The 18,707-nt window shown below is 37.1% G+C and overlaps 1 protein-coding gene across 4 annotated transcripts in view; it reads left to right on the top strand.

Moving 5' to 3' along the window:
- ANKIB1 (ankyrin repeat and IBR domain containing 1) overlaps positions 1–18,707 on the top strand; it is a 103,402-nt gene that overhangs the window by 47,087 nt on the left and 37,608 nt on the right. For all 4 annotated transcript variants that reach the window (XM_075082814.1, XM_075082816.1, XM_075082815.1 and 1 more), the window contains exons 3-4: positions 11,685–11,985; positions 18,513–18,695. In XM_075082814.1, the coding sequence (XP_074938915.1) occupies positions 11,685–11,985; positions 18,513–18,695 (484 nt within the window). The remainder of the gene's footprint in view (positions 1–11,684; positions 11,986–18,512; positions 18,696–18,707) is intronic.

Raw genomic sequence — 18,707 nt, forward strand, 5'->3', positions numbered from 1 at the left:
AGAAAACCCTGTTAATGTCTGTGTGGATCTTCTGGCTTTAGAGAGGTGCTGTAGTTGAATATTTTCTGATAAGGTTGAAGCTACTCTGAATTTCAAATGTTGGGGGGTTTTTGCTGGAGATGCAAATAAAAACAAGGCTACTTTACTCTCCACTGTTTTGACCGAGACAGAAGTTCTGTAAATATTTAAACTTAGAGATCCAAATTGACTTAAATCATTCATGCTGAAATATTCAGAAAGGTGCTACAAAATATATTCTTTCTTTGTAAAATTTCTGAAAATCTATTCAGTGCTTTGCCAGTAAGACTAGTGTTCCCATTTAAATTACTCTCCTAACTGTACTTGCAATATAAATGTGAGCAAAAGAAAAATAAGAAGGTTAAAAGCAACTCTTCGTCTAATAAGTGCAAATGGGAAAAACATGGAGTTATTAACCAAAAAAACAGGATCCCAGTGTAAGGAAGTTTGTATTGAATGTATGGACATTTTCAGCAGCTTGTTCAGAAATCCTGGAGGAGTCTTTTTTTTCCTTTTTTTTTTTTTTTTTGACTTCATGGTAACTCTTTGAATTATTACATTTGTTTGGTGTTTTCCCAACAATTTTATGTCTCATTTGAGAAAAACATTCTGAAGGTATAATAGTTGCGTATGCATCTTTCCTAAAAGTAGTTTTTAAAAGTTTTGACTTCCCATTTTAGTACAAAAGATATCCACCTATTTTCCCTTCCTCCCACAAGACAAAAGAATTCTGTCCTGTTTTAATAACTTAAAATATTACAATATAATATTTCATCCAAATAATTTATTAGAATGTCATTGTCTAGATTATTCACTTTGAACAACAAAAAGCAACCTTCTTTTTAATTATCAATGATTACACAGATAAACTTAATATTTAGAATATAATTTTATTTAAGATTAATTTTATTCATAAAAGTAAGTATGTCTACATTGGAATTATTCATGCTAGACTCCCTTTATAGTCAGTGTAGACCCAGGTAATAGATCTAATCAGAATAGTTAGTGAAGGCAACAGCACAATCCTTTTATTGTGAAGTTGATCCTAAAATATTTTAAATTAATAGTGTGCCAGAAGTGCCTGTTTCTTCCTACTGATTATAAAGGGAATCTAAAAGAACTGGTTCTGTGGTAGTTGTCTGCATAGTAGATCTCCAGAGCTGAGAAGATTAATTTCATCCTAGAATATGCTAAATCATGTAAAATCAAATCGTAAGCACCTGCAAAGCTGTAAATTGAACACTTTCACAGTTTTACAATATCAGACATGAATGCTACTTGTGGGAGATACTGCTTATGATGCAGTGTTAACTGTTTCACTTTCATTGTCTGCAGTGTTTGGATCCATCGAAGGGCAAACACTGGTGTTTATCTGAATGTCGTCTTGTCGTTCTGCTCAGCTGCTGAAAAATACCTGGGCTTTGGTTCTGTAAAACCCTTTTCAGATCAATTATTTTATATGGTTATGAGGCTTGGTCACCTACTAAATGCTTTGTTATATGAAATACTGAAGGGAGTTTTTGATCTGATGTAGGAGAATAATATATGAAGAACATTATCTGACCAGACTTTGTGAGAGTGTTTATAAAGAAGCAAGAGGACCAAGTGAATTGAAATGCCCATAACTTCAGTAGCAGAGCATGTGACTGGGTGGTAGAAAATAGTCCTTTATAAGGTCATTTTCATGATAACCAGTCTCAAGAGCAGTCAAGAGGATAGAGGAATGATAAAATTAGGAAGCCTTTAAAATTGAGCAAGTTTATACTGTGACTGGAGACTGCAACTTTCTCCTCAGTGGAGAAAACTGCAACAACAGAAGACAGTGGGGACACTTAGAGGAGCAGCTACAGACATGGAGTAGGAGGAATAGTGTTTGCTAGGTTTCTCAAAGGCTGTCACCCAGTTGGGCATTGTCTTCTAAAGTACAGCTAAGACAGGTTGAAAAACTCAAGCCCTTATCTGACTAACTCCCTTGTGTTTTTTTTCCCTGAAGCTCAAAAATCTTGTTAAAAGCAGTTCTCACTAACTAGATGTGTGGCCTCCCAAGGTGGCTTCCCTGGTGCTCCTCACGACTTCCTCACAAAATACAAAACAGTGGGTAGTCTTTATCTTAATAGTAGTGTAACCTACAAGCAAAGCTCAAATGCCAGGCAGCTGCCATGTTTTTAGCTCTTAAAACTGACCTTTTTCTAGCTGAATTCTGATTATTTTAACCTTAACAGGTTTAATATATGTGGTGCCTATGTTAATTGGCCACAACGCAGCCTTGCCCTCCAGTTACAGGTGCCACTGTTGAGTGTGTTGAGTTATTGCTGCTTCTTGCTACTAGGTTTTTCTGCACCCTTTAGAAAAGTGGGAACCTTAGGTTGCAGTGCTCTTCCCTGCACACGTTTAGACACTGTTTAAATGCTCTTACAAAAACAATAATCTGTTCCCTGCATTGTTCTTATTTTTCTTTCCTTGGAAATGACTGGTGAGATGAGATATATTAATGCAGTACACTGTTAAAAATTTGGTATTCTGCGTTGTCTGTTCTCCTTAGTAGAACCCTTGTGAACATTTTACCACAGGCAAAGTAAAATTATATTTGGGTTGTAGAGGAGTACAGCTTTGGTCCTTGCCAGCCAGGATGACTGAATGTTTATTTCAACTAATTTTGTTACCAGGTAGAGTTTGTGACTCTGTCAAGTTGATTGGTAACTGCTGAATTGTTGTGTGAAATGGCTTAACTTCACCGTGGGGGTAGAAGCACATGTGGCTTCTCTACCAGGGAGATCTCTTGGCTCAGTAGCTACTGGAATAAGGACTGAGAGATTTGCAGTTTCTGATAAACAGAAGTAAATTTAGCAGAAATAATTAAGTTATTTAATTAATTATAGCCAAATGCAATATCCAGCTAAAGCATTCAGTGACACTGTATATAAACCCAGTTTTCCTTTTGGCCAAAATATAGACTGTGGATGATTTGATCTTTTAAATTTGTAAATTTTTTCAATTTAAATGTAATAAAATTACTTCATTGAGACATTTAAGGAAAATAAAAATTAGTGTCATTAAAGATCAAGCAACATATAGACTGAAAGATTTTTCTGGAAAGAGGGATAGAGGAAGATGAGACAATGTCTGTAAAACATTCATAGTTTTTAAGAAACAGAAAGGATAGAAATTATGCAAAGCCTGTATTTGCTATGTTTCATCATTATTGCTATATAAATAATGTCAACACTAGATGTCATACACTGCTAGGTGATTTACAAGCTGATACATTGATAATGGTCCCTGCACAGAAATCCAAAGCTCTGTGTTTAAATGGTGGAGATGAACCCACTCATTGGTAGTTTCATGCCTATTATTTCATCTGACATTTGTTTGAAACTAGTCTAAAAATAATAGTCTCACAGTTGTCTGAGAAGATAATTCAGTGTGGGTAGTCTCTTCAGAAAAAGCTGTTCAAAGGAGGGATTTGGAGAGAAGGCGGGGAGGATGACACCTAAGTTCGAGAATTGATTCTAGCTGTAAGAAATGTATAGAAGAAAGGGCCAGAGACAGAGATGGAAATCATACAGTTTTTGCATAATAGAAGTCTCAAAAGCTACTGGTAAGCAGCCAGCTCCAGTGGAAGCCACTTCTGATTTGGCACTCAGCTCTTTTTCTTTTGAAATCTCACTCAGAATATTGAAATAGAAGCCAGGCATGGCATGGGATCATGGAAACAGTATTCCTGACTGTCCAAGGGAAGGCCAAGCTCAGGTTGCTCATAAATAAATACAATAGTTTTCTGATTAAGGATAACTTAAGGATGTTATTGATACCTTTTTGCCTCAGGAATGGTTTAATTCTGTGTTTTGGTTCTGCTGTTCCTCCTAACAGATATAGGGACCATATATAAAGCATGACTATTTTTGCCCACAGCGTAACAAATGTGAGGATTAACCAAGTTTTGTGTTCTTCACTTTTAGTGTACACTATCTTTGGATCTGTGCTCCACAATTCACTTGTGTCCCTTTGCCACTCCTGCACATTGTCCCTCTTGTTTTTGTGTTGTACCAAGCCAAAGACTACTATCTATCTACAGAAGGTCATACTTAATCATATCAGCTGACACAAAACCACTAAACCAAAGAAACTTTTCAACCTATTTGCATCTTTTTAGTAAAGAGAATAGCAAGTTCTTTATTGATGCATATTTGTATAAAACCTTTCTTAGGTGTCTTTAGGTGATGAGTTACTACGTTAACATGAGTCAGTCCGGAACTGGAAATCAGACCCAGGTGCTGACCTACCTTTATAGTCTTTTGGAAACAAGCTATTTGGGGAAACCATAGGTGAAAGGACAGCAATACAGTGAAAAAGATTCTAAGTCTTTTTAGAACGAATTTAGGAGCGAGTGAAGACAGTGGTTGTGTTCTAGGCCCTATTTTTGTACTGAACATTACATTAAGTCCGTAAGTGAAACAGGCCCAGAAGAACATATGTTGGCAGAGTCAAAGATTTCCATTTGAACCTTAGATTGCTCTAAGTAAAAGACATCATTCATATGTGCCATAGTGTGGTCTTTGTTCGCAAATTGGTGGTTTTCTCTGAAAATCTGCAGAAACTGTTTGATTACCCAGGAAATAGATTTAACCCATTTTGCCAGATGTGCTGTACTTGATAGGAGTCTTATGAATGGGAACAAATGGGAGGCATTTCCGTTTAGGAAAAATACACAACTGGGGGCCAGAGTGGAGTACGTGATGTAAGGGATTTTGAAATGTCTGTGAAGACTTCAAATTTCAGAAGGAAGAATTAGCTCTTCACAGACTTATATCAGCTGTGGAGCTGGTATCGTCTCGGATGCTTCCTTTGTTATCCCAAATTGCCACTGGTATAACCTTGCTCCTTACTTTGGCGGGAAATTACTAGTGTTCATGGGAATGCCGGTAGTGTTAGTAACAGTTCTTAGGCAAGGGGCCAATTGAATTTAAGGCTTATAAAAAGTCAGGATAGTAGTCTGTGTTTTTTCTTTGATAAATAGTTAATGGTCTGTCAGCAGATTCTTTATCTTCGAATAGAAACAGTCACTGTCTCCTGCCCAGGTTTTTGCTGCATGCAGGAGATTCCTGGGTTGTATGAGAAGCTTAAGAATCTTAATGAAACAGAGAAGAAACTGTAAGTATAATAAAGCATTTTCTAGCACTATATAATGAAAAAAAATACCCCAATAATTACTTCTACTAGATGTGGCTTTCAACATCAGGTAAATAATAATACTCTTCACAAAATTATTTAAACCAGCTCATACTCCTGTACAGCAGTCAGTAATGACTAGAAAGATTTCTTCAAGTGCTCGCTACTAGACTGTGGTTATTTTGTCATAGTACATTTGGAGGAAAGAGTACTCTGAGTTAATGAAATAACCATGATTATTCAAGGTTTTAGTGCATTGGTATTGACCTACTGTGTTGGAAGCTGAATGATTCAATAATTGCATGAATTAATTTATTGCATATGAGTTTTGAATTACTGGGTAACAGGGCTTGGCTCTTCTGTATGTTTTTGTAACTTATGGCTTACCCATACTTAATTCAAAAAATTGTGAGCTTTAAGTTTGTGCACTGGAGTTTGCAGTGTAACTTTTTTAATAGCGAGCTGGACTTACATGGGCTAACTAACCCAAGGACCAGAGGGGACGTTGTGGAAGGGAACCCTGTGCAGATCAGTTTACCTTGTTGCTGCAGATTACCTTTTTCTAGTACCTTACTTGTCTTGCTCAAAGCAATGGTGCAATTTGCCATGTTGTTTATATTGTATACGTAAGTGCTTTGTATTCGAAGATCAGCAAGTCTTTGAGCCAATTCAGACATGCTTTAGTCTCCAGCTATCAGAACTACACTTATAATTTCATTTTATGCTAGTTTTTAGTCTGGCTTTATTTTTCTATACATAGGTACGTTTTCATATGGTTTTATATGCATACATGTATATACATGTGTAGAGATACACTTAGCTGTAAATATATAGGATTTATTTAGAGTGAAGAAGAGAGACTGTAAATATAGTGGTTTTCTTGCCCCAAACATGAAAGATTTTATTAAAACCTGAAGAAATGTTTGTGTTGATGTCAGTTTCCCAGAGTGAGGGAATGTGCCAGTTGTTTATTATTCAAGTTCACAGCCTTGTGATCTTGAGTCTCTTGCCGCTTTTCTGCGAATACAGATAGTGGTAGGTGTGAATGTTACAGCCTTTTCTTTTTTGTCACTTTTTTCAACACTTTTTTCATGCTTTTGTCACCTCAAGTTTGGATTCCACAAAAAGCTACATCTTTAAGCAAAATCTGGAAACTGCAACTGGAGTAAAGTCTGGCTGCCTTGTGGTTAAGTGGTATTTCCCATAAGCAATGCATATTTTCACCCTATCAGTACATTTCCAGGCAAAATTTTGCTTTTTGTACCTCTGAAGTTGCGAGCCAAATTGCAGGGGTCTATAGCACTGCTCTGTGAAAGTCTTACGCACCAAATGCCAGTGGTAAAAATGAGGCCCTGTCGAAAAGTGAATTTGTGGATGTAAAATGTATTCATTTACCCTTTTTTGGACATTCATTATCCTCTTTGAACTTCAAGTCATGGGTTCATCTGGGCTTTTCAGCGTTGGCTTGACTTCCCCTTGCACTGAAGAGCTGATCCTTTGACTTTCGGAAGAGATTAAGGACAGAAAAAGGGGGAATACTGTGGCACTTGGAAGCCCATTTACGTGTCCAGAGTGAGGTGCTCATTGCCTTTGGCAGCTCTTCTGTTTGTCACATGCATTTATGAGACACAGGAGCTGAGTGACAAGCAAGGAGAACAAGTAACCAAACCTAGTGTTTCCCCAAGCCCAACAGCATTTTTTTACAAATGTCACAAAATTGTTCGTGAAAATTTGCATATGGTTCTTACTGAAGTTTTCAACATATTTATAGTTGGACAATTTTTTAGCAGGTAACTTTGACAGAAGAGCAAATGTTGAGCTTAGGCAAAGGAATAGCCTACTAGGGATGTATCTGCTGATACTTCTTGCTGCAGGGGATGACAATCTACCTTGCTGATAGACTTACTTGAGTAGGGATATTCTCTACACTATAAAGTGATAGCAAAACAGCACAATGACACTTTAAAAGATTTAAATCCATCCTAGAGCTTTTAATCATTTGGTTAATACAGAAAAGTGCCCTTATATTTTGTTTAAGAACAGAGAATCTGCAAGCAGGCAGGTCATAAGCACTTCTTATTTTAGATTAATGTATACATAACTTCTTAAAACAAAAGCTTAATTTTACAGTGGAAGAAATTTAACTAATAATTACTACTAAACCTACCTTTTAAACTATTGTTTAACCCTTTAGAAAGAATTTTGGGGTTTAAAAAGGGGTACTGGTTTGGCAGCCTTCAAATTCTACTTTTATGTACAGTTTCAGCCTAGGGCAGAACCATCTCATCACTGAACTGTTACGGATAAGGTAAAATATCTACCTCGAGCTATAGGAGAGCTTTTGTATCCATTCAGCATTTGTGTCTTCTACAAAGGTTCTTCTATAAACCTAGATAAAACTTAGTAATGGAAAACTAATAGATTACAGCATAAAGTCAGTCAAATAGGGATGGAATCTCATAGTCTGGGATTATTAAAGAGATTTTCAGCAGAGTTGTTGGGAAACATATAGTAAGGTTTTTAAAAAATGAAGGAGATGAACTTAGGCAGGATGGTCTTTTTAATTGATACGATTCAGTTAACTTTGCTATTAGCAGAGATTATGAATATTTTTGTTTGTATGTAAAATACTGTTTTGTAAGAAAAAGTGTCTGATTTATGGCTTTCATGGGTCACCACAAGAACATTGTGCTATTCTGAAATCAGATGCACTGTAACCTGATTCAGGAGTGAATCACATGCTTTAAAATATGACACCATGGAATTCCACTTATGATAAAGAGCTAAATATTGACAATAGAAATGTACCTTATAATATTATCAAGTGTAGTAGATAATGATTAGGTAGCTAAAGATACTAGAGAAACTTCATCTGGTTTGAGAGGAGACAATTAAGGTCTTCTCGCAATTAAAAAACTTCAAGCCCTGGTTCTGTGTCATACAGAAACCGCAGAAGTTCTTCACTGAATTTTAAAGTAACATTTTACTTTGAATTAGCAAAGTAGCAGGAATCAGTATATGGAATATAAAGCAGCTCAAAGAGGGAGGAAAAGATGTGGTTAACGAATACCTAAAGGACTCTCCTGACATACAAAATATGCAGGTCTAATTAGTGCACCCATCCAGCATGTTATACAGTCTAAACACAAACTCTGAATAGAGTTCAGGTACTTGATGAGAAAGACGAAGTCCATCCTCTTTGCAATACTGAATTGTTTCTGTTAGCTTCATACCACAAGCTTGGTGCTTTACCTTTGTGCCAGTTGAGGCCTTTAATCTCAATACTTCCTCAGTTGTATGTCCTCCAGGACTCCTGCCGAACGGTTCTGCATTCAAGAAAATGGTACTTCTGGTACCATACCGCAGTCCACTGTAGTGATTGCAGAAGGGATCTGGCCCCTTTTTTATCACCCTCTCTTCTCTACTCATTCCACAGCAAATCTGAAGGTAACAGGTGTCTGCTACCTTTACAAACTTTGTGTTACAGATGTCAGCTAAAAATAGCGAGGCCTACTGACTTTTGAACATCAGTATTATCTAGTTTTAAAACCTACTGAAAAGGGAGCCACACATGATATCTTACAATCTTTAGCCGCTGCCTCTTTCTTCCCAGTGCTGTGATCTCTATCTTTTTCTTAAGGAAGATGCAAGAGTTTTGGGATGGAACATTAGGAGTCATATGGATAGTAAATGCCATGCGTAGAGGGAGGAGGGAATAACAAAATTTTTAAAAATACCCTTTATTGATTCTTGACTTAAGGACTTTGCATTGAAAAATGAAGAACTTTACGTTTTTCGGTTTATACTGCAATTTATAAATGCATTGAAAGCTAAGTTGGGTGTGATTTTTACTTGAAGTAAAAATATAACAAATTACATTGTGAAAGGGAGTTAAAAGAAGAAAAGATACAGGTGTACCATAAAACAGAATTTCTTGCAAAAATAGTGAAACTCGGGTTTTAGTGAGTCTCCAAAGTTACATCTCACCGAGACCAAGATGACATAGATATAGCCTTGTGTTTTCTATATCCAGGTTTTGCAGTGGGTACCTGCAAAACCTTGTATATAAGACATCTAGTATTCTCATATCTAAATGCCTCTATAAAATTAATCTCCTCATCCCCCAGTGAGTTCCTTCCCTCTCCTTCCCTCTCCTTCCCTCTCCTTCCCTCTCCTTCCCTCTCCTTCCCTCTCCTTCCCTCTCCTTCCCTCTCCTTCCCTCTCCTTCCCTCTCCTTCCCTCTCCTTCCCTCTCCTTCCCTCTCCCTCCCTCTCCCTCCCTCTCCCTCCCTCTCCCTCCCTCTCCCTCCCTCTCCCTCCCTCTCCCTCCCTCTCCCTGTCCCTGGTTTCATACTCTGTAAAGCCAATTCAAACAAGTAAATGCATTTTCAATAGTGTTTGATACTGGTTAGTCACATAATTGGTTGTGAAGCATTTTGCCCATGTTGCTAAACCCCTCTGCTCTGAAAACAAAAAAAAACCCAACCAAACAAAGTGTGCTATCACTTTTTTGGCAACAACTTTAATCTCAAGTTTGGCATATTCATATTTCCTAACAAATGCATCTAGATTTCTCTAAGGAACATTTTTGCTGCCAAAATAGGGCAGCATAGAGGAGACTGGTTTTTTTATATTTTCCTCTGAATTCTTTGTTACCACTTATTTAAAAGAACAGTATTTTGGTAATAAGTTTCATTTTGAACTCAAACTGTTTGGAGATATTCAGAGGGAAGAAGGACAGAAATCCAGCTGGCCAAATAGCTATCATCAAGACATCATTCCATTGCAGAACCAGATCAGCCATGCCCAATTTTTTCTACTGAAATACTTGTCCAGTCTGTTTTCAATAATTTCTGAAAGGGAGATTCCACACCCACCCTGTATAGCCTCTTCCTTTATTAGTAAAATAGTTTCAGGATTATTCTTTGTCCTGAACAAAGCACAGGAGAACTCTGAGAGAAAGGCATACTGTGTAGTGCCTGGTGGGATGTATTCAGGGACAACGGAAAGGGGAGGTAGCATTTAGACTTGTAACAATAGCATAAGGCAATAACTGAGGTAAATAACATTTTCTCTTGTCAATTTGGTTACCAAGTTCTTCTGCTCTCCCCTGTTCACCAAGAGCTATATGGTCTGATTTTGTATTTAGGTGGTGCCTGCCTTCAGGTGGCTGAGCTGCCTCTTTTAAATTGAAAGTGATTGTAACTGTTTTTAATCAATCTTAGGGGTGAGGGCAGGTAGGGTAGAAGCTGGTCCCCTGTATTGACTTAATGATAATTCCAGAATAACTGTTTTATTTCATACCTGCAAACTGTTCGGAGTCAGGGAACGGTCTGGAGAGGAGATAAAGAGTAACTTCTACTGGTTTTATGTGTGAGGGGACTTATGGGAACAGTGCAAGTGTTTCTGCAGTGACTTCTTGAACATATGTGCCGTGCTTCTGATTTAGCCTGGTATTACCTCTCTGGGGACTGTCCTTCCTACTTTCACACAGAGTTCTTTCATCATTGCTGTCTCTCTGACCCCAGTCCTATAAAGAGATGGCCAGCCTTCTCTGCCATTTCCTACCATTCACTTTCCCATAAGAAAAAAAATATTATTTTACTATACCTCAAAAGGCTAAAGCAAGTTTGGATTCACAGGGCTTATATGATACGTCTCAGTTCTTCCATTTCAGAATTGGATTGTAACTTCTATAATTCCTTGCTGGCAAGAAGCAGCAGAGAGCTGCATTGTCTCAGGAGCTGTCAGGAATCAGTGTTGTGATTCCAGGAATCAGTCTGTTGTTTCCCTTTCATTCCTCAGCTGATCTTTTTTGCTGGCATAGTTTATGGTCTACTTTGAATTTCCTCTAAAGCATTCAAGAGAAGACTTAAATTCTTGCCAGCCTCTGTCATCTTCATAGGCGAGGGTTTGCATTACATTGCACTTCCATATATTCTAGAGTGAGAAAGCAAATAGCCTTTCCTCAATGCATGCAGTGCTAGCAGGAAAAGTATTTCATATATTTTCAAGAAGTAGGAAGTACTGCCTTGACATCGGACTAAAGATACAGGAAAGGAAAATGAACTTTTAAGAAATTGCTCTGGCATAATCTATTTGCAAACTACTAAATGCACTACTATTCAGGACACGGAATAAAAAAAGAAAGTATTTCATCAAACTTGTAACATAATAACGTTTATTGCAATACAACACAGAATTGTAGAATAAACTTTGCCAACTAAAATTTATGTCCTACACTGGCAAAGTAATTGTATAGGGTACTTAATGGTATTTCAGTAATTCATCCCTATCTTGGCTCTTGACTCCTAAGAGAAATGAAGGAGAGCTATCCAGTAGAAATTATCTGTTAAGAATGTTTATCACTATCATGGCTAATCAAAATCTTAGCAAGAAGAAGAGAGAGCTGTCATAATAGACCCTTCCCACTTCAATGAAATGAGTGGAATTGTGTGCTAATTATTTTTCTTCTGGTTTTTTTTTCTCCCCTTGCAGAACCTTCCTTTTTGTTAGAGATGGTAACCCAAATAAACGGAATGTGCACAATGAGACATCTATGCACTTACTGTGTATGGGACCTCAGATCATGATCTCAGAAGGAGCTCTTCATCCTCGCCTGACACGACCCTCAGAAGACGACTGCAGAAGAGCGGATTGTCTGCAAATGATCCTCAAGTGGAAGGGAGCAAAGCTGGATGAAGGACAATATGAACGAGCAGCCATTGATGCTGTTGATAACAAAAAAAATACACCTTTGCACTATGCTGCTGCCTCAGGGATGAAAACCTGTGTTGAGGTAAAAGTTCATACATAATCACAAGTCTGTATACTGCTATTAGTAAATGACATGCACAGTGTTTCACAAAGCTGTTTTGGGGGAAAAAGGTCTGATATAGTATATTGAATTGACTTTTTAATCGTTTTTGATTAATTGGAAAAATTACAAAGATGAACAGCCCAAAACATACACTCTCTGTAGAGAACAATGGAAAAGCTGGATTGCACATACATGAACTTCATGACATAAACTCCTCAGCATGAAGAAGACTCATGTAGGCTTATAAAAACTGGAAATAGTGACAAGATTATAACACTGGAGAAAAAGCTTTAAAGGTAGGCAAAGGCATATCTATGTATGTAAAGAGGAGTGAAATAACTGCCTGAGAGAAAATTAGAGCTCTTTTTATTCTGCTCTGTAGCTGAGACTGGGAAATGCTGTCCAGGTTTCAAGAACAGGTTTGATGTCTTTAATTTACAGGGCCCAGCTTTTTAAAGGATGCCATCCATACATCTGTGCTAACATACTTAAACATAATTACCTTTTCACAAATTAAAAATTACTTTAATGTTTGTGAAAGTAGTGGATAGTAATGAGTAATTGGGAATCATAATGACTTTGAAGGTCTCCCATCAAATTTTTAAATTATATTAAGTAATGAGGACTGGTATTTAATTGTGCGGTAATTTAATTTAAAGAACACAAGAACAGACATTTAACATTTTCAGAACAGCTAACATTTTCACAAGCCTGTCTATTATAATATCGAGATCTGTATTTTGAACGGTAATGATTAATTCAGGGTTCAGCATTTGTATGTAAAGTTTAGGTATTTTTCTTCTGTGTCTAACTTCATGCTTATTGAGCCTACACTCATTAACTTAATATCCTCAGCAAAGTTTGTCACCTCATTATTCATCTGCTTTTCTACATAATTTCTGCATATCTTAAACAATGTTGTCCCAGCATCTGTGGGACTTCACTGGTGACCTCCCTCTGCAGTAAAAACTGATGCCCTCCCTGTACTTCTGTGATTTTCTCTGGAGCTATTTTTAGTATCAGTGTTACTTTTACCTCCTTCTAATATTGTACCATGACAGATTTAAGCAATAAGTTGCATATTATAATAGTTCAGAAGTTTTGTATTTGAGTTCCATTAGGACTCATGAATAAGTACCACCAGGTGCTGGGTATTTATATTAGTATCTGGTTTATTGGTGGTTCTAGAACCTGTGCCGAGACTTCAATTTGAAACTGGCTTTACTTTGTGTCCCTTGTAAAGCATGTGTGGTACATCCACAGAGAATCTGGACTCCAGCAATTCATATAACTTTTCTGCTTTATGTTATTTGAGATTGCTTTTGCACTTTCTCCAGCGACCAACTTTACAAACACATTGACAGATTTACTGTGTGATGTTTTAAAATTATTTATTCTGAGTTGTAATGCACTTGGCCTACTGCTCAAAAAACATTCAGAGTCTTCTTTATTGTGATTTTACATTTACCTTTTCCAGACTTCGTTCTTTACATATTCTTCAACTGGGCACAACTTCAGCTTCTTATTTCCCATACGATTCTGTCCCATTGTTCTACCTGTACAGATTCCTTTGGTGTTTCTAGAATATAATTTTTTCCACGATTATAATTAGTACCACTTTTTGAAAGTAGACAGTGGATTGATTTTTCTGCTTCTGCAAGAATGGTGAATCTAAGTGCATTTTGGGAATTGTTATTGAGTGGTTCTTTGATGGTAACATTTTGGATTAGGTACTGTAGACTGCTTTGGACAAAGTCAGGAGTTGTTTCTCCTCTCATGTATTTGCTAACTATTTTGCCTATTATTCAGTTGCTTATGTAGCCTGAAATTTTAATTTAAGCATCATGTATTAGCATAGCATTTTGTCAATATGCTTGGGAGACACAGTGACTGGAAGTTCCCTTTATCTTTGTGGTTTCTGCTCTTGCAGCGTTTCTCTTCTTGGTCAGCATGTCACTTTTATTGTTACAGTTTTGGTCAGGTGGTCACCAAAGCTTTTTTTTGTTTAAGCCCAGAATTTTATTCCACTGGGATTCTCTGATATTTGTGGATAGAGTTAGTTTATTTATCTGTGAGTTTGGTTTGTTTGGGTTTTTTTGGGGGGGGCGGGAAGGAAGGTAGGTAGGTAAATAGCACCACCCTTCAAATACTATGAACTCTGATTCTAACATATGTTCTGCGGTATTACTTTGTTACACTGATTGTATTCTGTCAAGCTTCCAGATATTGTCTGAAAATTCTCTTTTAAAATTTGTCATTTCAATTCCCCAGCTTTACCTGTGCACCATCTCAAACTGGATACTCTTTATCTTCTGGTTCTTCATTAGCCTCCTCTTCAAAAGCTCAGATAGTGTCTTTTTATTTCTAATAGCCAATAATTCTTTCATTCTGTTAATATAAAGGTCATCCTTCCTAGTTTTCTGAGCTTCTAATGACTGGAAACTCAGCTTCCTTATGCCATTTTCTGTGCTATAACATAAGCCTCCTTCTCTCTGGTCCCCTACTCAGTGCTGAGACGAGTTAAGAGGGTGCTGCTGTTAGATGCTGATACTTAACCTCCAGTATCACAGCCTGAATCTTGCCCCTGTATCTTCTCTCTTCTCTGCACCATGTTGTTACAGCTCCGCAAGCCCCACATTCACAGTTTGTCTTCAACACATCCCTAGAAATTATTTACACACTTACTGATTTTCACCAGGGAGGCAAGTCACTGTGCAATCTTTGCTAGCTGAATTGTACTCAGACCCAGCTAATTATGTACCTGGTAACTGAATTACACACAGGTACTGCCTTGTTCTTCCTATCAGCTAGAATGAATCTTTCTTTATTTGTATGGTTATACAATTGATTTAGTGCCTCTTTTGATGTGATTGATTTGTAAACAAATACCAGGCTGTCTCCTAGGTCTATGTTAATACTGCTTTTATCTTTACTGTCAACTTTTAATTCTTTTTAGATTTGATAAGCAAACAAAAATATTAATTGCAAAGGGCTATGAACTGTTCCTTTGTTCTCTTTTTTAATACCACTTGTTTAATCCAGCTGCCTGACTGGCTACAGGGGTTTTCAGACACAATTGTTCTATCTAGCCTTCCTCAAGAAGATCCATTTGCTTTCAAACGTTATTGTACATTAGAGGACAAATGTGCATGTCAGAAAATCGGAGATATCAGGACTTAGCATTTAACAACCTCTTTGAGGAAAGTTGGTGGCAAACAAATAAAATTATTTGGCATGAGAATGGTTGCTTCTGGTAGAGGAATGGTAAACAGAAGAAAAGTTTAATTACCAGTTTCCCATGTATTTCAATTTCTGGTATTTACAAGCTTGCTTACTCGTATTTGTGAAGTATTGTGTCTCTTACACTGATTCATAAAGTGCTTACAGTTGGACCCATATCAATATATATATATAAAAAAAAAAGAACAATTGCACTATCCACAGAAATTCTTATTCTTTTTGTCTGCTGTCTCTCTCTCTATACTTGAGATCCCCAGGTAACTTAGACTTCAGACTTAAAAGGGATTTGAGCAAGGAGTCTTCTGCCTCAATCATTCTGCCTTCATGCCCCCAGATGGGGCTATACAGTGGTGTTAGAAGTAGACACAGTTGTTCAGAACTTCCAATTTCAAGAGCATGAAGCAAATGGGCTTACACAGTAAGATATAGGCAGGCTACAATGTCATAAAGAATCACAGTCGCTGCAGAGTAAATTGTGGTTCTGAAGCTGGTCTGCAGCTTTTAACTGCAGACTGTAAAATCAATTGGTTTCAAACTCATCATGAAAGTTCATGGTTTGTGTTTCTTCACAAATTATCATTCTATTTCTCACTGTCTGTGATGCAGTTCATTAGATGAATCCAGCTACTAGACTGCTAGTTGCCCATTTAATTATATAAGCTTGGTTATGTTATGACAATATGTACTGATCAATTGACTAAACCATTTCTGACTCTAATTTGCTTTCAGTTTGTCTTTGAAGAATTTACAGTCTGATCCACAGGGATTGCTGTTTGCCAGAGTTTGGACACAGTTATGTAGTCTAACTAGTCATGGTTTCTACATTAGAAACATAGAGTACACCCCCAAGTTCAAACTTTGTTATGTGCCCTACCATACGGTAGAGGAGCTTGGATCCTAAAATTAGATCTGAGATATCTTAAGTCCTCCAGTGTAGTCTGTAGTCGTTCTAACTCCTTCAGCAGGAAGAGGTTTATGAATAAGAACACTACATTAGGAAAAGCCCGAAACAGAGCTTGGTGAAGGATTTTAACAACGATCTCTTTGTTCCTGTAAGTATTTGAGGATTAAAATCCTTAATAAAACAAGAAGAGGTAAAAAATGGAATTGCCTAATCCTCAAGTCATCTTCCTTTTCTCCAGTAAACTGAAGGTTACTTAGAACGCCAGGAGCACCTTTTGGCCAGTTTTGTGCTTGCTGTCACTTCAGAGCAGCACCCCTCTTTAATTGTCTCCTTTTTCTGTAACTCTTCAGGAAAGCCCCAGCCGCATATCTTCCCCTGTCCACACTACACACACATAAAGAAAGGAAAAACAAACATGGTCCCTTGTGGGTGAACCACCTACCAGCTGATTTGTTCAGAGTTGATAGTCAAATGTGCGGTCTCGATACTACTCCATTCACATGTGTTAAATTTCTCCTCTGAGCAGAACAGCTATGTGGAACCCAGTATTAAAGGTAGTTTGAGCAAAATCATTGCCTTTACCTCAAAATGTTGAATAGAAAAAAGACTTAACTTTCATGCTGAATAGGTTATGCAGGTATATTCCACTCTATCATTGTATATTTGGCAGATTAAATGGCCTTTTTGTGGTTGTTTAAATTATTAATGTGATTCTTTAAATAATTAATCTCCTTTTAAAACACAAGCCTTTTTAGCAGTGCTTCCAGAGAAATATGGCATCATTATTAAAAACTTGAAGATTTGTATATTCCTCATCTTGTGGACTAGATTTTGATCTGCATAGGTCTATGGAGTGTTCTTTCAAGCATATTTATTATTTTTCTTCTTCAGAAGGTGTCTTAGTTGCCTCAGTTAAATTTCTGTTAGAGTTTATCATGTACAGACAGAATGTGAAACTCAAGTTAACCAAGTTTTGGTGATGTTAAGAAATGTAGATAGAACAAAGTAACTGTAGGCTGGGTATCTTGAAAATTATCCTAGTACTATCTTTATTTCTGCCTGATACTCTGCTATGAAGATAAAATACAGTGTCATATTCAATTACATGAATATCCTCCCAGATGAATCTTGTTATTGCACTGGTTTGTGGTATTTTGGGGTTTGCATTTCTTCTTATTTTGAAGAATGTGGGGAATGTTTCCAAAGAATCTACAAGAATGATTCCAGGTTTGTAAAATACGTTCTGTATTTTACAGTGACAGGTGAAGGATATAAAATCTGCTGAAGAGAAAAGTAAGAAGTGACTGGTCATGACCTAAAAGGTTTATGTGGAGAACAGATCATCTGGGGGAAACTGTATTTTTTTTAGAAGTGTAAAAATTAGAAGCTGAGTTTCAAAATATTCTGCCTAGAAATACTGGATAGTGTCATTAACAGCCATTGTGGTCTGAAGGCAAGACAATGTTTATAGATTTTAGTTTTATTTAGAAATAAAATGAATCATTTCAGTAGTGAATGATTGTCCTGGGTGCACCATCATTAGAAGTTTAGCACATGTTGTAAAGATGTCATAATAAATCAGCAAAATGGTCCATGGTTAGCCTTTAAAATCAGTGGCATTTGCTGTCCTTGATTATATCAGTTCAGTTTATAGCAGGAGGCAAGGTTAGCAAGGTAATGAGAGCAGCACAATCAGTGTTTATTGGCTAGAGACTGCATTTCTGGGTGGTTACTGGCAAAAGACAAAGTTGGTGAAGCGGCACAATACTAGATGGTATTAGAATTACTTCATTTCACTTTTCTCATGTCCTCAAAAATAAGGTAGGGCTACCTATAGCATTATGTATTACCTGTGAATTGGTACCCCGCCTTCCCTCCTACCCAAGGATTCTCCTATTTTCTGTCACCACCAGTGTACCAGTGTTGGGGAGAATGGTGGAGTTATACCCATATATAAAGAATATTTAAGGGTGTATCCGTCTTGTCAGGTGCTTGATGATCTCAGGCCCCCTTATTTTCTATGGAGCACTGTACCGTATCAGTAGAGCAGAATTTTAGTGTTTAACACCTAAGAGAAACTTATTGTACAGCATTGCCTTGTAACATATTGATGAGATTTTGTGGTTCCATGGAATTATGATGGATATAGGTATGATTATGTTTGAAATCAAGCAGTAATTTATTTAATAACAATAGAGAATCTTTGTTTCCCAAAGACCATTGCTATTACATTTGTCTCTTCTTTCTGTTTTCCTTGTTCTTTTTTTTTTTGTTGTTCTCTTCTTAACTGACATGTCTTTTCTTCAGGGTATTGTTAGAGTTGGTAATTAATAACTGTTTACTTTGCCATTTTACTTTTCAGCTTCTAGTAAAACATGGTGGAGATTTGTTTGCAGAAAATGAAAATAAAGATACCCCATGTGACTGTGCAGAGAAACAACACCACAAAGAGCTGGCTCTTAACCTGGAATCTCGAATGGTATTTTCACGTGATCCTGAAGCTGAAAGCATTGAAGCTGAGTATGCTGCTTTAGACAAAAAAGAGGTCAGAGGATAC

Source organism: Phalacrocorax aristotelis, chromosome 2 (assembly GCF_949628215.1).
Source record: "Phalacrocorax aristotelis chromosome 2, bGulAri2.1, whole genome shotgun sequence".
In the NCBI taxonomy this organism is placed as follows: Eukaryota; Metazoa; Chordata; class Aves; order Suliformes; family Phalacrocoracidae; genus Phalacrocorax; species Phalacrocorax aristotelis.